We start from the raw sequence: 17,770 nt of genomic DNA on the forward strand, positions 1-17,770 counted from the left end.
AAAAATATATAAAAACATGTCTGTAATTAAAATAAAAATGATTGATACATCCTTCGAATGGAAATAAATATCAAGTACTTTGGGTGTCTTGTTCATTATGTTTATTTTCATATAAAAGCAACAGAATGTAAATTACATCCAGTTTATCAGCAACACAGCGCACAAGTGTGAATCCCGCGATATCCGCCTTAATCTCGCAGGTGTCTGATGCACTACGAGAAAGGAGAATTGTCCGTCTTGCCTGCACTTTTTTCACTCCTCCCCTCACTGCAGCCGCCTACTCTCGGCTGAACTTCAGGCGAGGCCAGGCGCATCTCAAACAAGCATATTAACAGATGGAACCATGGACGACGTGACGCCGCTTCCTTCCATTGTATTGAACTGAAGCCAAAATGGGCTGATGAATGGGCGCTGACACGTTACGCAATACGTCAAAAAAAAAAAAAAAAAATTTGGAGCCTGGGCATGCGCAGAAGGAATCATCAGTTGAGCCGGAGGCGGAGTCGCGATATCAAACTTCCGCCCAGACGACTGCGTCATCATTCATGTATTTTAAATAGACTATAAAAATTATACACAATTTAAAAGTCTACCTATAAAATAATAGGCTATTCTGTTTCTAGAGCAATAATATTTTTTTTTTGAAACCGCTAATTCAGTAGATAAATAATATGCCACTAGAAACAACTCTAAATCATCAGAAACGGTCCTGCCATTTTAAATCAAGTTCAACTAACGTTACAGGAGATCGATTGCTGTAATTAGAGTAAGCTATCATTAGTTTTGTCCTGCTAATTATATTTTATACCCATAAAAATAATAAGTAACTGCCAGATAACGATCACCTGCTTTTTCCCGACATGGTTAACATTAGGTGTGTTATCTTAACTAATAACATTTATTAATTAGCTTATAACGCCCACATTTAATGTTACAGAAAAAAAAGTTCAGTGATCCGTCAGATCCTGTAGGTCGGTTAGTACAGTTTACTGCTGAACAACTCAATTTGTTGGTGTTAAATAACAAAGAAATCGAAAATTAACAGTTAGTTAATACATCTTCAATCTCCCCTCGAAGCTCCGACAGACCTCAGACAAGCTGTCAATCAACTTCGAATCATGACGACACGCCTCGTTTTTATAGCATCAAATTGCTAGCTAAAATGTAAATCATCACAAAAACGAACAATTGAATATCAGTGTGATAACAACTACCTTAAATGACCAAAACCATCTTTTAGAAAGTTTTATTTGAAGCAGAATTTATTTTTAAGTTTTCACTGAAGTCTCATTCGACTGCATTGAGAGGGCGGGGTTTATGACCTGTACTGCATCCAGCCTCCAGGGGGCGATCAAAGAGCCCGTGGCTTCACTTTTCAGAACGTATGAGACACACCGGGATGGAACGTCCCTAGCTGTGTTTCATTCCAAAGGCTGCGTCCTCCGGAGGTCGCATTTGAAGGTTGCATACGTCATTGAGGCTGGACTCTCCGAACGCGACCTTGGAATGCGTCCTTAGGTGCGTTCCATTCGACCGTAAGTGGACTGCGAAGTGGACTTCACAGGGTATTTCGCCATCTTAAGTGAGATTCCATTCCGAAGGGAGCGAACATGTTCCGTTCGAAGGGCACTGCGAACGGCATAGGGAATAAGGGAACATCGATACATCACTTCACAGGAAGTAGAGAGGTAAAATTACCCAACTGCATTGCGCACCACGTCACCATTCAGAACTACGACGAAGCAGAGCCGTTGAAAGAGTTTAACGGCTCTCTGGTTTTGAGTATTCATACATTTTATACGAACGAAAGTATGAATGGTTATGGCGATGAGTGTTACATTTGTATATTTTATTGTATGAATAGGCATGACAAAGTAAAAGTGTTGAAAAGCAGCTAAGGCTCTATCATTTATTTTATTTTATTTAACATTACCTCAGGAGTGTTTATGCTGCTGCGCGTGGAAAAGAAAGCGCATGATGAGACCATGGATTAAGAATACATACAGTTAACCAAATGAGAATTTATTTTCATATGGCATGACAGTTACAGCTTCAAATCTGTTGTCAATTTTAAATTCGAAAGTAAATTAAAATATCTAATCTATCTATCTATCTATCTATCGATCTATTTATTTATTTCATCAATCTCCGCGACACTGTCGTTGACTTTCTTTGATGACGTTTGCAGGGCGTTCCAAATGAGCGATTATTGTCAGCGAAGTCCACTTCAACTGATATGCCGTGCTCAGGGAGTAGGGAGCAGTGAACACTGCGTAGGGACCCTGTCGAATGGAACGCAGCTCTTCTTTCACAGGAATTCGCTGCTGCAGATAGCCCACAATTCTTTGCGTCGCTGTTAACAACCGTCATTTATTTAAAAAATAAATAAATGGCGCCGTCGACAAATGTACAAGCGAATATGTGTTCAAATGTAAGTAGTTTCAAGCTTGTTTTTGTTTAAAACTTTGTTCTTCCTAATATCCTCCTTTGTCTCTGTAACAGATATCTGTTGTACAAAAGCCAGCTCCTCAAGCATTAACCAAAATAAAACAAGTACATTTTCTTTTCAAATTACATACAAATTTATGAATAATTTTCATTCATTTGCTGAGAGCACAACGGCTGCTGTGAGTTGGCATAGCAACGATATACTTCCTATTTCCTTTCCTGCCTGTGTGTCTTACAAAGGATGTCTCGTTTAATTCAGACTAAGGACATTCCATATACCGCATCCTTCACAGGATTCGTCCTCTTGAGGATGCAGCCTTCGAAATTAAATGAAATGAGACACAGCACGTGACTGTTCACGTCCTCAGACTTGGAATTAACTTTATGCATTTCCATGACAACAGTCTCAACACCAAATGAATCTGCAGCAGTCAGGTAACGTTACAGGCTCTCTAAGTTCATTATTATTGTAATGTTATGTGCTTTGAGACATGAGGTAGTTTAACGCTTTGCCGATACCAGGAGGTGTGGCTTTGGAAGGCCATTTGCAGGGATCTTTTTCAATGCTAGCAGGCTAACGTTAGCATTTCCCAGATCACCCACTGCACTATTCAAGGGTTAGTTCACCCAAAAACGAAATTTCTGTCACTAATTATGACCCTCATCATGTCGTTCCACACCTGTAAGACCTTCGTTCGTCTTTGGAACACAAATTAAGATATATTTGATGAAATCTGATAGCTTTCTGACCTCCGACAGACTGCAACATTATTTCCACTTTCAAGGTCCAGGAAGGTACTAAAGACATCGTTAAAACGGTCATGTGACTGCAGTGGTTCAACCTTAATGTTATGAAGAGATGAGAATACTTTGTGTGCAAAAACAATTTTATTCAACAATTTCTTCTCTTCAATGTCAGTCTCCGACTCTGTTCATGTAGTAAACGCAGCGCAGCACTTCCATGTTCTACGTCAGAACCAGTGCTGCCAATTTAGGGATTTTGTTGCTAGATTTAATGACTTCCCCGCCCCTTTTGAGACTTTTTTTTTTTAAAAAAGCCTAGCAACTTATCTAGATTCTGTGACTCGCCCAATTATCTATATTTATATTAATACAGATAAGTGAAGTCGCCATCTAGTGACATTAAACGACCAGTTTTAGCTACTTTTAACTAAAAGCAATAGACTATATGCACAGATTGTTCTTTAAAACTTCCACAATAATAAAAGCCAGCTGGAAAACGTTCGGTGAGAGTCATGTGCTGGTGTGTTGAGCTTCAGTATTTATAATCAGAATATAGTCACTTAAATAGTCAGGCACAGCATTAATTTAGTTATTCAAACATAAGAGAGCATAAAAAATAAATAAATAAATAAATAAAGACGTACCTCAAGTGTTCCTCTTCGGCTAAATTCAATTCGACCACTTTAATGTGAAAAAAAGCTTCAAAAATGAAATATTTATTGTGCACTTTAGTTAGATTAATTGATTAAAGTGTGCTGAAATCATTGACTGACAGCTGCTGTGATTATAAAGAGAGAGCGGCGCTCGCTTTCTGTGTCATTCATTCACAAGAAAAGTTATTGTTTTTCAGGAGATTTTTTTTGAGTATTTCATACTTCACATTGACAAAATGTATTTTTAAACCTAGTTATTTTATAATGTTTAATATTTAGTGAAAAACGATTAGAGGAAATGGCTGATATATGCACAAATAAATGCTACTTTGCCGCCACCTGCTGGTTAAAGTGCTAATTATTGTCTTTTTTATTTTTAAATCAGTGTTTTCTATCAAATGTTGAATTTCCTACATTTTTAAACGTTCGGTTTTACAATGGAGACAATCTCAGAAGGATAAACAAATAATGTTTGTGGTCGTCACATTAAAAATAACATTTGAAGTGCTGGAAAATAATGCGTATGTGTGTCTAATTACAGATACGGCGTTTTTAAACGGCCACAATAGCTTCGTCTTTATCGCAATCAATAAAACTGGTTTATTAGGGAAATGTGATACCTGCATTAAAATATGAATACAGCATTAAAATGTCAACCATTGATGGTTTTGTGTCGATGTACAGCGACTACAGAATGAACAGTTCACCGGAAATGCCCGAGCTGGCTTAACCACAACCAGGAAGTAACCGTGCGTATCCGGCTCATTATTGGCCAGCATCACATGCATGCTCACATGATCAGCGTCAGCCAATACAGAGTAATGTTTTGATCACTCTTTTGTTTTCAGTTGAAAGATGTTTAATAACTTTCCCAAGAGATAAAACCCAAATATCCATATTTAAATATAACTGCAGAAAAAGAAACACAACTTATGGTTAAAAGTCTTTTTATTGGTTACAATATCAGTGTATGGCTGCTTCATCACCATGTTACTTTACAAATACCAAAAAAAAAAAAAAATGAGGAACAAAAATGTTATGAAAAATGATTATTTGAAACATGGCACTGTGAAAGTACACAAGGCACCACAGTCCTGGCTTTATCTGCTCAAAAAGGAGGAAAAAAAAGATATAAATGAGCCAAAAGTATACTTTAAGCATTGGGGTCCTAACGTGTGAAATGCTCTTATGTTGCCGAGTTTGAGCCGTTCGGCCTGTTTGAAATAACGGGAATATTTTTTTTGTTAAAACCGTCCCGAACCAGCCACTCAAATCTTCAACATGATCATAATAAAAAACAACCACAAAAAAGATTGGCAAATCTCTCGACCTCTACAGTACCAACAATAGAAATCTGACTTAAATTCTAACCAATACAAATAAGACAAACTTCCTGTTTAAATTGTAGAATTCAAAAGTGACTTCTAAATGACTAAACATCCCTTTTCACAGTAATCATCGCAAAAAACACTTAATTCCTTTACGGTGTGTTACCCAACTTGAGAGGGCTTTAATTAATGCTAAAAAGCATGTTCATACTGTAAAAAGAAAAAACTGTAAAATAATTTCAAGCCACTTTCCAATTCCCTTTCATATAAAAAGGCAAAGTAAGAGAAAGATTTTAAATTCTATTCACAGTTACATGAGGTGTTAAGAGCATTAACAATGGCACAAATATCATTTTTAATCAGGCTTGTTAAGGTTACTGACGCACATCTCAAACAGCCAGAAACATTCTGTCAGAACCGATGGCACTTATTATAAATATGGCGAAAGTGAGTAAACGGCTTCATCGCTCTGATCTGATCTACAATTTTTGATGCACAGAAAAATAGTTAAATCATCCTGACCAGGTAGTGTTCTTCATTTCCACCTGTTTGCACACATTTACATGCTGAAACTGACTCCTAATCAACAAAACTAATTATATATACTGCTTTGAACGTGCTCCATTTTGTAACACTGCAACGAATTTAAGGAGGGTTTGTGGCCGTTTCTAATCAGAAAAAGCAAGAATCAATTCAAAGCACGGATTTCCTTTGTAAGCACCAAGAATGAAAATTGACATACTAGGATTAGTTCTGCTGCGATCGCTAGTATTTAAGGCTAAAGTTCAAGGGCAGATTTCTTTATCAATCAAAAGCAAGACTCCTAAAAACACGGTGACGTAGAATTAAACATTCAATCTCAAGGCTGAGAAAATTCAGTGCCTTCTTTTCAAACACCTTCAAGCACCAATAAATGATGATTGATTTAGTGGCGTGTAAAAAAGAAAAAAAGAAGAAGAAAGTTCATCTGCATGTGTTTAACGCATCCATAAATTCACAAACTTTTGCAATACAGACTGCTGTTCACAACTTTCCATCTAGTTTAGCGTTGTTTTCTATGTACACAAAACAGAAAATAAAATACAAAACAGAAAAGGATTAATAAAAATGTCATGGGGCCAATGATCAACTAGAAAAATATATACATGAACACTATGTATGTATATACTATATGGTATATACATACACATAATGCTGTACATATATACCATATCTATATTCATATACATGTATATTTACATATTACACAATGACACTTTAATAATCTCTTATTATGATTCCTGCGGCCGACGATTGGCTTTTCCACGGGATTGAACTACATACTGAAAATCATGTGTAATAACTGGAATACAGAGTGGAAAGACGTAGAAATGGGACCAAAGGAAACTGGACCTGGAGATTTTAATACTGCTCTCAGTTCCAGATCCGCAGAAAACTGTCCCACGATCCCGTGGCCACGGCCATTCCGTCATCGTTCACTCCTAAACAGCTCACCCGGTTGTCGTGACCGGCCAGGACACCTGACGGAGGGAGCGGTGCAGATTATTATAATGCAATATATGGATAATCCGAGAGAAGGGCGTTTGCTCTTACCTGCACGTTCGCCTTTTAAAGTGTCCCAGACGTTGCAGTTGAAGTCGTCGTAACCGGCCAGCAGGAGGCGTCCGCTCTTGGAGAAGGCCACAGAGGTGATGCCGCAGATAATGTTGTCGTGAGAATACATCATCAGCTCCTGATCCGCGCGCAGGTCGAACAGCCTGCAGGTGGCGTCGTCCGAACCCGTCGTGAAGGCATTTCCGTTCGGAAAGAACTGCAGGAGTAAACACAACTCAGTACAGCTACCCATGATGCACCGTTACACGAGAGGAGCTTCTCGAGTACAATAAAAACAGCTCTGATGCTCACTATGGCTGCAATTATTTGACATTTAATGTGTTATTTTAACAAAAAAAAAAAAAAATGCTTTTGAGTGAAAAGTATCAGTTTCCACAAAAATATTAAACTGTTTTCAAAATGTTTCTTGAGCAGCAAATTATCATATTAGAATGATTTCTGAAGGATCATGTGACACTGAAAATTCAGCTTTGATCACTGGATATAAATTACACTTTACTATATATTCACACTGAAAACAGCTGGTTTACATTGTAATAATATCTCACAATTTTTACTGTATTTTTGATAATAAACGCAGCCACGGTGAGCAGAAGAGACAAACACTTACGCAGACGGCATTAATATCCGAGACGTGGCCGGTGAAGGACTGCCTGCACATGCCGTCTCTGATGTCCCAGAGTTTGGCAGAGGCGTCGCAGGCTCCTGACACGAAGGTCTTTGAGTCGGGACTGACCGACAGACTCATGACATCACCCGTGTGTCCTGTGAAACTGGTGGTCTGTTGGCCCGTCTCAATGTCCCACAATGCACTGCAACAAGAGACAGAAGCTGAAAATTTAATTTCAATCAAAACCAAAAACGTTTAATTCAAAGCAACATTGCCATAAAAACAAAACAGGAATGCATGAACTAATAAAATGTACACCTTTAATGCAACGCAAGTTGCTTTGGATAGAAGTGTCTGCCAAATGCAGAAATGTAAATTCCACAGTGAAATTAAGGTGCAATATGCACATGCTGAATAAAATTAACAATGCATACACCATATATCATTTGGTTTTCTAATACTAGAAAATAATTATTACTTATTGCCATTATGGCACATGAACTCACCATGTGGTGTCGCCAGAGCTGGTGATGATCTGATTGTCATCAAGAAAACGACAGCAAGACAGATAACCTACAGGATTGTTCATAAAAAAGTTATTCATTATGCATGGCATTGATTAATTATGTATTGTATAAAATGGCATATAGAAGGAGTTGTATTAGAGCAGGGTTTCCAAAACAATAATTATTAATGCACTAATTAATTCATTCATAAAAATGTCACATTTACCTAATGCACTACAGGTCAAAAGTTTTTGATTGTTATTTAAAAGAAGTCTCTTATGCTCACCTGCATTTATTTAATCAAAAATAAAGATAAAAGTATAATATTGTGAAATTATTCAAAAATTATTATTCAAAACTTTTAATTGCACACTTTCCGTAAAATTAAGCATGCATCATTCATTGTTTAATGCATTTATTTTGTCATCATTTGCTATTAGGGCTGCAACGATTAATCGTTTGCAAAATAAAAGTCTGTGTTTACGTAATATATGTGTGTGTTCTGTGTATAATAATTATGTATATATAAATACACATACATTCATGTATATATTTAAGAAAAATTTTATATTTATATATAAAATATTTGTTTATATGTATATAAATATATTTATAATACATGCATATATTTCTAAACTTTATACCTGTATGTGTGTGTATTTATATATACATAATTATTATACACAGAACACACACATATATTACATAAACACAGACTTTTATTTTGCAAACGATTAATCGCGGTTCGGCTGACAAAACTGAGGAGATAAATAACCCTGACTGTACCTGTGTGTCCAGCCAGTTCCCGGTTGACCCTGACGTTGCCCTCGCGGGTTTTAAGGCTGTAGGTGGAGCAGATGTTGTCCAGGCCTCCGCAGGCCACGTAGTTCCCGGACGGGGCGTACGCACAGGTCATGACCCAGGAAGAGCGCAGGGGAATAGCGTGCATCTGTCGGACAGAGTTAGAAACATACAACATCTTTCAGTTATAATAAGCGAAAACTGAAGATAAACAGCAAACAGTTTCCAGCAGGACTGTAAAAATGTGGTGTAGTTGATAACTTAAAGAGATTTAACCCGTTTTGTTGGTTTAATGTATTTAGGTTGATTTGGTGATGTTCATGGCTTTAGCATCTCATTACCTTGTTGGTCGTATAACCGTCCCATATGATCAGTTTTCCATCTTGGGAGGCACTGACGAGTAACCTGAAAAAAGCCAAAGAAATTATATATATATATCCACACGCAGCGTATCCATAATGAAATGTAATTAATATGGGACACAGATGGGATTTGAGTAACATGGTGGGAAAGGCCTTATTACAGCTCCACGGAAAACGAACACCGGGATCCCAAGCGTTATTTCATGCAATATTAATCACACAGTTGAAAGGAATCCCAGAGTGTTTAAAGCAGCGTTTTCAGTGTATAAAACCAATCGTGATGTTTAGAGACCGTCCGCTTCACAATCAAACACACACCTGGAGTCGCTGCCCCAGTGCATGGCGTAGATTTTGGCGAGATGACCTCTGAGTGTGCGTCTCGTTCTCATCTGTATCCGCCCCACTGAGTCCAGGCTCGCTGTCATCTGCCATATGAGCCCAAAACAGCAAGAGATTAAAGATCACACGACATTATCGGCTGCCATGAAGCAATGGCACAGCATCATCTTCTGTAGCATTTCAATGTTCATTTGCACAATATTTACACAAACGTCACTAAAAATGCAAACAGAACATACACTACTGGTCAAAAATTTGGAAAAATGAGCGACACAACAACTGCACTATATGATATCAGCTTATATACACGCTGCGTTTTTAACCCTGTAAAGCTTGACATATGAGGAAATAATCTGAAAGATTAAAAAAAATAAAAAATTGATCGGTTTATTGAAAAAAATAAAATTTTAAAGTTTGCAAATGTGGTTTTTTTAAGTATCATATTTGTTGCATCAGATTAGTATTGCTCATATATGAATATGGATGAAAAAATTTATTCCGATTCAAAAATATTCATTGTGGTGCAAATGCTTATATTTATGTGGACCTCAGTGACTAAAAAATGCTGGGTTAAAATTAACCCAAGTTGGGTTAAATATAGACAAACCCCAGTGATTGGGTTAAATGTTTAACCTTGGTGACTAAAAATGCTGGGTTAAAAATAACCCAAGTTGGGTTAAATATAGAGAAAAACCCCAGTGATTGGGTTAAGTGTTTAACGTCGGTGATTGTAAAAAATGTTGGGTTAAAAATAACCCAAGTTGGGTTAAAAAATAACCCAAGTTGGGTTAAATATAGAGAAACCCCAGCGATTGGGTTAAGTGTTTAACCTTGGTGACTCTAAAAATGCTGGGTTAAAATTAACCCAAGTTGGGTTAAATATAGAGAAAAACCCCAGTGATTGGGTTAAATGTTTAACGTCGGTGATTGTAAAACATGCTTGATTAAAATTAACCCAAGTTGGGTTAAATATAGACAACCCCCAGCGATTGGGTTAAATGTTTAACGTCAGTGATTGTAAAAGATGCTGGGTTAAAATTAACCCAAGTTGGGTTAAATATAGAGAAACCCCAGTGATTGGGTTAAATGTTTAACCTTGGTGACTAAAAATGCTGGGTTAAAATTAACCCAAGTTGGGTTAAATATAGACAAACCCCAGAGATTGGGTTAAGTGTTTAACGTCGGTGATTGTAAAAAATGTTGGGTTAAAAATAACCCAAGTTGGGTTAAAAAATAACCCAAGTTGGGTTAAATATAGACAAACCCCAGCGATTGGGTTAAATGTTTAACGTCAGTGATTGTAAAAGATGTTGGGTTAAAAATAACCCAAGTAGGGTTAAATATAGACAAACCCCAGTGATTGGGTTAAATGTTTAACCTTGGTGACTAAAAATGCTGGGTTAAAATTAACCCAAGTAGGGTTAAATATAGACAAACCCCAGAGATTGGGTTAAGTGTTTAACGTCGGTGATTGTAAAAAATGTTGGGTTAAAAATAACCCAAGTTGGGTTAAAAAATAACCCAAGTTGGGTTAAATATAGACAAACCCCAGCGATTGGGTTAAATGTTTAACGTCAGTGATTGTAAAAGATGCTGGGTTAAAATTAACCCAAGTTGGGTTAAATATAGAGAAAAACCCCAGTGATTGGGTTAAATGTTTAACGTTGGTGATTGTAAAAAATGCTGGGTTAAAATTAACCCAAGTTGGGTTAAATATAGACAAACCCCAGTGATTGGGTTAAATGTTTAACCTTGGTGACTAAAAATGCTGGGTTAAAATTAACCCAAGTAGGGTTAAATATAGACAAACCCCAGAGATTGGGTTAAATGTTTAATGTCGGTGATTGGAAAAAAATGCTTGGTTAAAAAAAACCCAAGTTGGGTTAAATATAGACAAACCCAGCGAATGGGTTAAATGTTTGCCCATCTTGCTGGGTAGTTATATTTAACTCAACTATTGTTTAAAAATGACAGTATGGTTAATATCTATAAATATATCAATGATTTGTTTCATACCTGTGAAAGTGTGGAGTCACTGCAGGCTTTTCTAGCATCCTAAAAAACAAACACAATTTATGTCACAAAACCTCCCAATCAAAGCACACAGCACAGGAAGTATATTGTTTACATGAGAATCCTCTCATATGAACGCTTCCTTTTGTTGCATTTGGGTTCAGCACTGATGAACATTTCCTCTTACCCGGATCTGGTTGCGAAGCTGTTCCGCTTCCTGTCGCAACTGTTCCAACTCACTCATTGTTCCTGTTTGACCTGCACCGAGACGACAACGTGCTGGACCTGCAAGAAATAAACGTGCACGTCTTACACTGTGCCAATCATACAGTGTAATGACATCATCCTTACTCGCCGGTCAATCACGCGCTCATGAAATCCCTTAAAGTGCAATTACAAACGGTCAAAGGACTAGCTTCCTTTGACCAAATCCATTTCAGCAACTTTAATTAAATGCACAAACTGATCTGAGAGCAGTGGGAAATGACAGAGAGCTCAGAGGGTCTTCAAAACCCCAACTGCTGCCAAATGCCACCCATATGTTCACTGACCTTTCCGTCGAATCAAGCGGCCGTCAAGCTCAGCTTTGATTGCATATGAATGTGTTAAATAGAGTTTCTACTGAAAAACTCAAACAGCGCCTGTGCATTTACAGTAAAGAAGTTAATACTACACTGATGGAGATTAGTTAGTTGGTAACACTTTACAATATTGATTAGATTGAAAATGGGCATTTACAACTAGGTTATTAAAAACTAGGGACATTTTTCCCATCGAATTTATAATAAAAAAGACTTAGATAATGATATATACAGTTACCATGAATGCATTACTCATACTATTGGGTCACACTGCCTAACCACTACCAGACGGCAACACCCAACATATTTATAATACCAAGGACTACAATGATAATCCTAATCAAATCTGAAGAGAAATCTCATTATCCTTTGGTTTTGACCTTTATGATTGTAAAAGTGATCAGACACACATAGGCTGATGTTTCCTGAAGCATTAGTTTATCTTTGTGGTCGTCTCGAAGACACAGCTGGACCGTCTGTAGGCCTTCGGCTGGAGGGATTTAAGCCCTCTATGGATTCAAACTCACGTCAGTGTAACGATGACGTCAACCTTCATCTCATTCGCTCTCCTTCAGACTCGGACAGCGCAATTAATCAAAATAAAACTAAATGGTGATATAGCTTAGCAAAATGGGCTTTCGATAAAACTTGGCAAAAAACATAAAACGGTGCTACCCGACTAGACAGAAAAAAAAAAAAGGACACCGTCTTCCCTTTTGCCAAATATAGGTAGGAAAACTTCAACACCCATAATGCACTTTGCATGTCCAAGGCCACGCCCACTAGTCTGCTATAGATATGCTTAAGAGTCAAATACCACCTTGCTTTAGTAGGAAATACTTCTTAGCAAACTTTTACTCATAATAGTGTTGACTTGTATAATTTGAAGTTTTCAAGCTTCGGAGCGTTATGAATCTTTTGTGTCGAATCAGCGCTTCGGAGCGCCAAAGTCACATGATTTCAGCAGTTTGGCACGCAATCTGAATCATGATTCGACACAAAAGATTCATAACGCTCCGAAGCTTCATGAAGCAGTGTTTTGAAATCGGCCATCACTATATAAGTCGTATTTTGCACCAAAAATATTCTCGTGGCTTTATAATATTAATATTTAACCACTGTACTCACATGACCTGATTTAAATATGTTTTTAGTACATTAATGGATCTTGAGAGAGGAAATGTCATTGCTCAGGCCTCACTGAGCCATCGGATTTCAACAAAAATATCTTAATTTGCGTTCTGATATGAATGAAGGTTTGGGTGAATTAACCCTTTAGTTTACATATACAAAATCACACAGCCCTACTTTGAACATCATCATGATGATGCTAATCAAACTAGACGATACTGTTCAAATGTCCGACAGAGTGTGCACTATAACACCAGAACACTTTGACTGCAGGTGATGCCCGTCTGGTGCCAGGATGTGTCGGATATGCTTGGCACGCTCTCAGTGGGCACTGATATGGCATGCTGGTTTTTTTTGCTCCATTAATGATGACAAAACACACTGCTGCGCCCCGAGCCCTGCTGGACGGACACTAAGACAGTGGATATGGGAATATTCACCCTCCCAATAAATACATACATTTGCAAGCCAGGGTTAAAGGATTAATTCCCTGATAATTTACTCACCTCCATGTCATTCTTCAGTGGAAAAGAAATGAAGGTTTTTGAGGAAATCATTCCAGGATTTTTCTCCATATAGTGGACTTCACTGGGGTTCAACGGGTTGAAGGTCCAAATGTCAGTTTCAGTGCAGCTTCAAAGAGCTCTACATGATCCCAGACGAGGAATAAGAGTCTCATCTAGAGAAACCATCGGACATTTTCTAAAATCACATTATATACTTTTTAACCACAAATGCTCGTCTTGCACTGCTCTGTGATGCTCCACGCATGACGTAATCATGTTGGAAAGGTCACATGGAAAGTACTGCGGTAGAGCGAAAAACTCATCTCAGTTTCTCCTCCAACTTCAAAATCGTCCGACATCATTGTTTTACCTTTTTTTGTAAAGGTTGTTTGACTTAGTCTTTGACGTTCGCTTGTAGACACTGGATCGGCACTTCCGTGACCTTTCCAACATGATTACGTCACGCGTGGAGCATCACAGAGCAGTGCAAGACGAGCATTTGTGGTTAAAAAGTATATAATGTTTATTTTTTTTAGTAAATGTCCGATGGTTTCTCTAGATGAGACTCTTATTCCTCGTCTGGGATCATGTAGAGCTCTTTGAAGCTGCACTGAAACTGACATTTGGACCTTCAACCCGTTGAACCCCAGTGAAGTCCACTATATGGAGAAACATCCTGGAATGTTTTCCTTCATTTCATTTCCACTGAAGAAAGAAAGACATGAACATCTTGGATGACACGGAGGAGAGTAAATTATCAGGAAATTTGATTTCTGAAACTAACAAATCCTTTAAGGGTTAAAAAAAAAATCCCCAGATATTTATTTTCAATTAGGCCAAGGTTACCAGGCCAATCTATGCAAAACTAAAATAAATAATTATAAAATAAAATCAATTAATATTATATTTATATATATATATATATATATATATATATTGTTTAGCTGCATATATTTTGACCATAAATTGACATCAAACAATCATGTGAATGTGTTGTTAAATTATTGAAATATTTATTTAAAATTTTAAGTAACTATTTTAGCAAATATTGGAAAAGGAAAATTAACTATATTACATTATAGATATATATATATATATATTACAGCTGAACATTCATGTACTGAAATCCGTTCTCTGAATTCTGTTTGAAAATAACATCTTTTCTAAACCCTTAAAATAAGTTGATCAGAGTAAAACTGCAAATATCAACATTATTCATGTTTGACTTTAGGAGACTCAAAACATATTTCAAAGGTAAAGTGAAAGTAAAACTATCAGCTTCTGCTCAAACAATCTCAGTTATTTCCTTCACCAAATACCTTGGATTTGATTTCGAAGATGAAAAGGAAACATTTTAATCCATTTAAAGTTGGAAGACATAAACACTAGCAGATTCACCTAACAGAGACTTTTATTGAAAACGACAGACAGCTGATGTTTACTGTAGTAACCTGAAGTGTGTTAATCAAGGACACAATAATAATGTCATCCCAGCTTTCAGTTATCAGCTCAGATATTTCAGCACTACACCACACTGATGATTAACTCCTGCCAGGAAACACTGAACAGATTAAACTGCTGGAGTTCAGACTCAACTCTCGTGTGTAATCAGGCCTCCTGTTGCTTCTTCTTTAAACACAACAACCAGCAGATGATAATTCAACTAATTAGCTACCAAGTTAAGATTCAACCCATCACTGACAGTCAAAACAAGGTCAGCAGTGTATTTAAATCACCTTTTACGAGCATTTTACAAGCAGGAAATAGACGAGGAAAGACAAACACAGCGGACGATTGTTTTTCCCCTCACCTGATCAGGCTGGTTTGGGCAAATTCCGCTCCTTTTTTCAGATCCCTCGCATGTTGGTGAGCGCACAGATAAATTTCAAAGCAGCACAATTAACTGGAACTCAATTTTAAACACATTTAAAGGGCCACGCAGCCCTCACGCGAGCTGAGAGTCAATTTTCACCAGCAATCTCGTCACCACACCCATAAGGGAACCGGGAACATGGCAACAGACGCGGCGGAGGGGTGACCCGACAGACACCGCTGATCTACAGAAGCCTCAAATCGCGGTTTAAAAGCGTGAATGCGATTTATATTATCTAGATATATTTGAAATGCTACAATGCACCTCCAAACTCTGTGTTTTCCGTGTGAACCCGGTCAGAACTGTAGTTGTATATGCTGTTGTGTTCACCCAGGGAGGAATGGTACAGTCCGTCCGCTGCCTCAACAAAGCGCCTGTAGGAGAAACAGGAAACGTATCCGCTACGTGTTTGATTCTCGCAGGGAAACTTGTTACATTGTTTCTGTCGTAGTAAAAGTTACAGTTAAACTTCGGAATGTTCGGAAACATTCATACGCTGGTCTAGTGATAGATAGATAGATAGATAGATAGATAGATAGATAGATAGATAGATAGATAGATAGATAGATAGATAGATAGATAGATAGATAGATAGATAGATAGATAGATAGATAGATAGATAGATAGAGTACCATAATAAAGTGTACTATATACACAATTTTTGCATATGCACAAATAACTACTTGTATTTGGTCACCGAGGTTAAACATTTAACCCAACCACTGGGTTTTTGTCCATTTTTAACCCAACTACTGGGTCAAAACAACCCAATTGCTGGGTCTGTCCATATTTAACCCAACTTGGGTTATTTTTTAACCCATAATTTTTTAGTCACCGAGGTTGAACATTTAACCCAATCGCTGGGTTCATCCATATTTAACCCAACTTGGGTTATTTTTAACCCAGCATTTTTTAGATTCACGAGGTTAAACATTTAACCCAACTTGGGTTATTTTTTAACCCATAATTTTTTAGTTACCGAGGTTAAACATTTAACCCAATCTCTGGGGTTTGTCTATATTTAACCCAACTTGGGTTATTTTTAACCCAGCATTTTTTAGAATCACCAACCAACCAACCAACCACTGGGTCAAAACAACCCAATCCCTGGGTTCGTCCATATTTAACCAAACTTGGGTTATTTTTAACCCATCGTTTTTTAGTTACCGAGGTTAAACATTTAACCCAATCGCTGGGTTTGTCCATTATTTAACCCAACTACTGGGTCTGTCCATATTTAACCCAACTTGGGTTATTTTTAACCCAGCATTTTTTAGAATCACCAAGGTTAAACATTTAACCCAACCACTGGGTCAAAACAACCCAATCCCTGGGTTCGTCCATATTTAACCAAACTTGGGTTATTTTTAACCCATCGTTTTTTAGTTACCGAGGTTAAACATTTAACCCAATCGCTGGGTTTGTCCATTATTTAACCCAACTACTGGGTCAAAACAACCCAATTGCTGGGTCTGTCCATATTTAACCCAACTTGGGTTATTTTTTAACCCATAATTTTTTAGTTACCGAGGTTAAACATTTAACCCAATCGCTGGGGTTAGTCCATATTTAACCCAACTTCGGTTATTTTTAACCCATCATTTTTTTTTTGTCACCAAGATTCAACATTTAACCCAACTACTGGGTCAAAACAACCCAATTGCTGGGTCTGTCCATATTTGACCCAACTTGGGTTATATTTTAACCCATAATTTTTTAGTCACCGAGGTTAAACATTTAACCCAATCGCTGGGGTTTGTCTATATTTAACCCAACTTGGGTTATTTTTAACCCAGCATTTTTTAGAATCACCAAGGTTAAACATTTAACCCAACCACTGGGTCAAAACAACCCAATCCCTGGGTTCGTCCATATTTAACCAAACTTGGGTTATTTTTAACCCATCGTTTTTTAGTTACCGAGGTTAAACATTTAACCCAATCGCTGGGTTTGTCCATTATTTAACCCAACTACTGGGTCTGTCCATATTTAACCCAACTTGGGTTATTTTTAACCCAGCATTTTTTAGAATCACCAAGGTTAAACATTTAACCCAACCACTGGGTCAAAACAACCCAATCCCTGGGTTCGTCCATATTTAACCAAACTTGGGTTATTTTTAACCCATCGTTTTTTAGTTACCGAGGTTAAACATTTAACCCAATCGCTGGGTTTGTCCATTATTTAACCCAACTACTGGGTCAAAACAACCCAATTGCTGGGTCTGTCCATATTTAACCCAACTTGGGTTATTTTTTAAC

At 37.4% G+C, this 17,770-nt stretch overlaps 1 protein-coding gene across 1 annotated transcript; it reads right to left on the reverse strand.

Moving 5' to 3' along the window:
- Positions 1–4,769: 4,769 nt before the first annotated feature.
- On the reverse strand, positions 4,770–15,787 carry gnb4b (guanine nucleotide binding protein (G protein), beta polypeptide 4b). Its single transcript, XM_067387663.1, has 10 exons — positions 15,447–15,787; positions 11,606–11,703; positions 11,422–11,460; positions 9,385–9,491; positions 9,046–9,109; positions 8,690–8,852; positions 7,904–7,970; positions 7,398–7,599; positions 6,767–6,983; positions 4,770–6,693 (listed from the first exon to the last, which is right to left on the reverse strand). Exons 2-10 carry the CDS (start codon positions 11,660–11,662, stop codon positions 6,587–6,589), a joined length of 1,023 nt encoding a protein of 340 aa, XP_067243764.1. The 5' UTR covers positions 11,663–11,703; positions 15,447–15,787; the 3' UTR covers positions 4,770–6,586.
- Between the last annotated feature and the right edge of the window lie 1,983 nt (positions 15,788–17,770).

This window comes from Chanodichthys erythropterus, chromosome 6 (genome assembly GCF_024489055.1).
Source record: "Chanodichthys erythropterus isolate Z2021 chromosome 6, ASM2448905v1, whole genome shotgun sequence".
NCBI classification, from domain to species: domain Eukaryota; kingdom Metazoa; phylum Chordata; class Actinopteri; order Cypriniformes; family Xenocyprididae; genus Chanodichthys; species Chanodichthys erythropterus.

Excerpts from the sequence above, each read along its gene's own strand:
- gnb4b (XM_067387663.1), bottom strand. The coding sequence starts at position 11,662 with ATGAGTGAGTTGGAACAGTTGCGACAGGAAGCGGAACAGCTTCGCAAC. Across the intron at positions 7,971-8,689 it reads GGAACTGGCTGGACACACAG|GTTATCTGTCTTGCTGTCGT; the intron begins GTACAGTCAGGG and ends ACAATCCTGTAG. Across the intron at positions 6,984-7,397 it reads CGGATATTAATGCCGTCTGC|TTCTTTCCGAACGGAAATGC; the intron begins GTAAGTGTTTGT and ends TTACTCCTGCAG.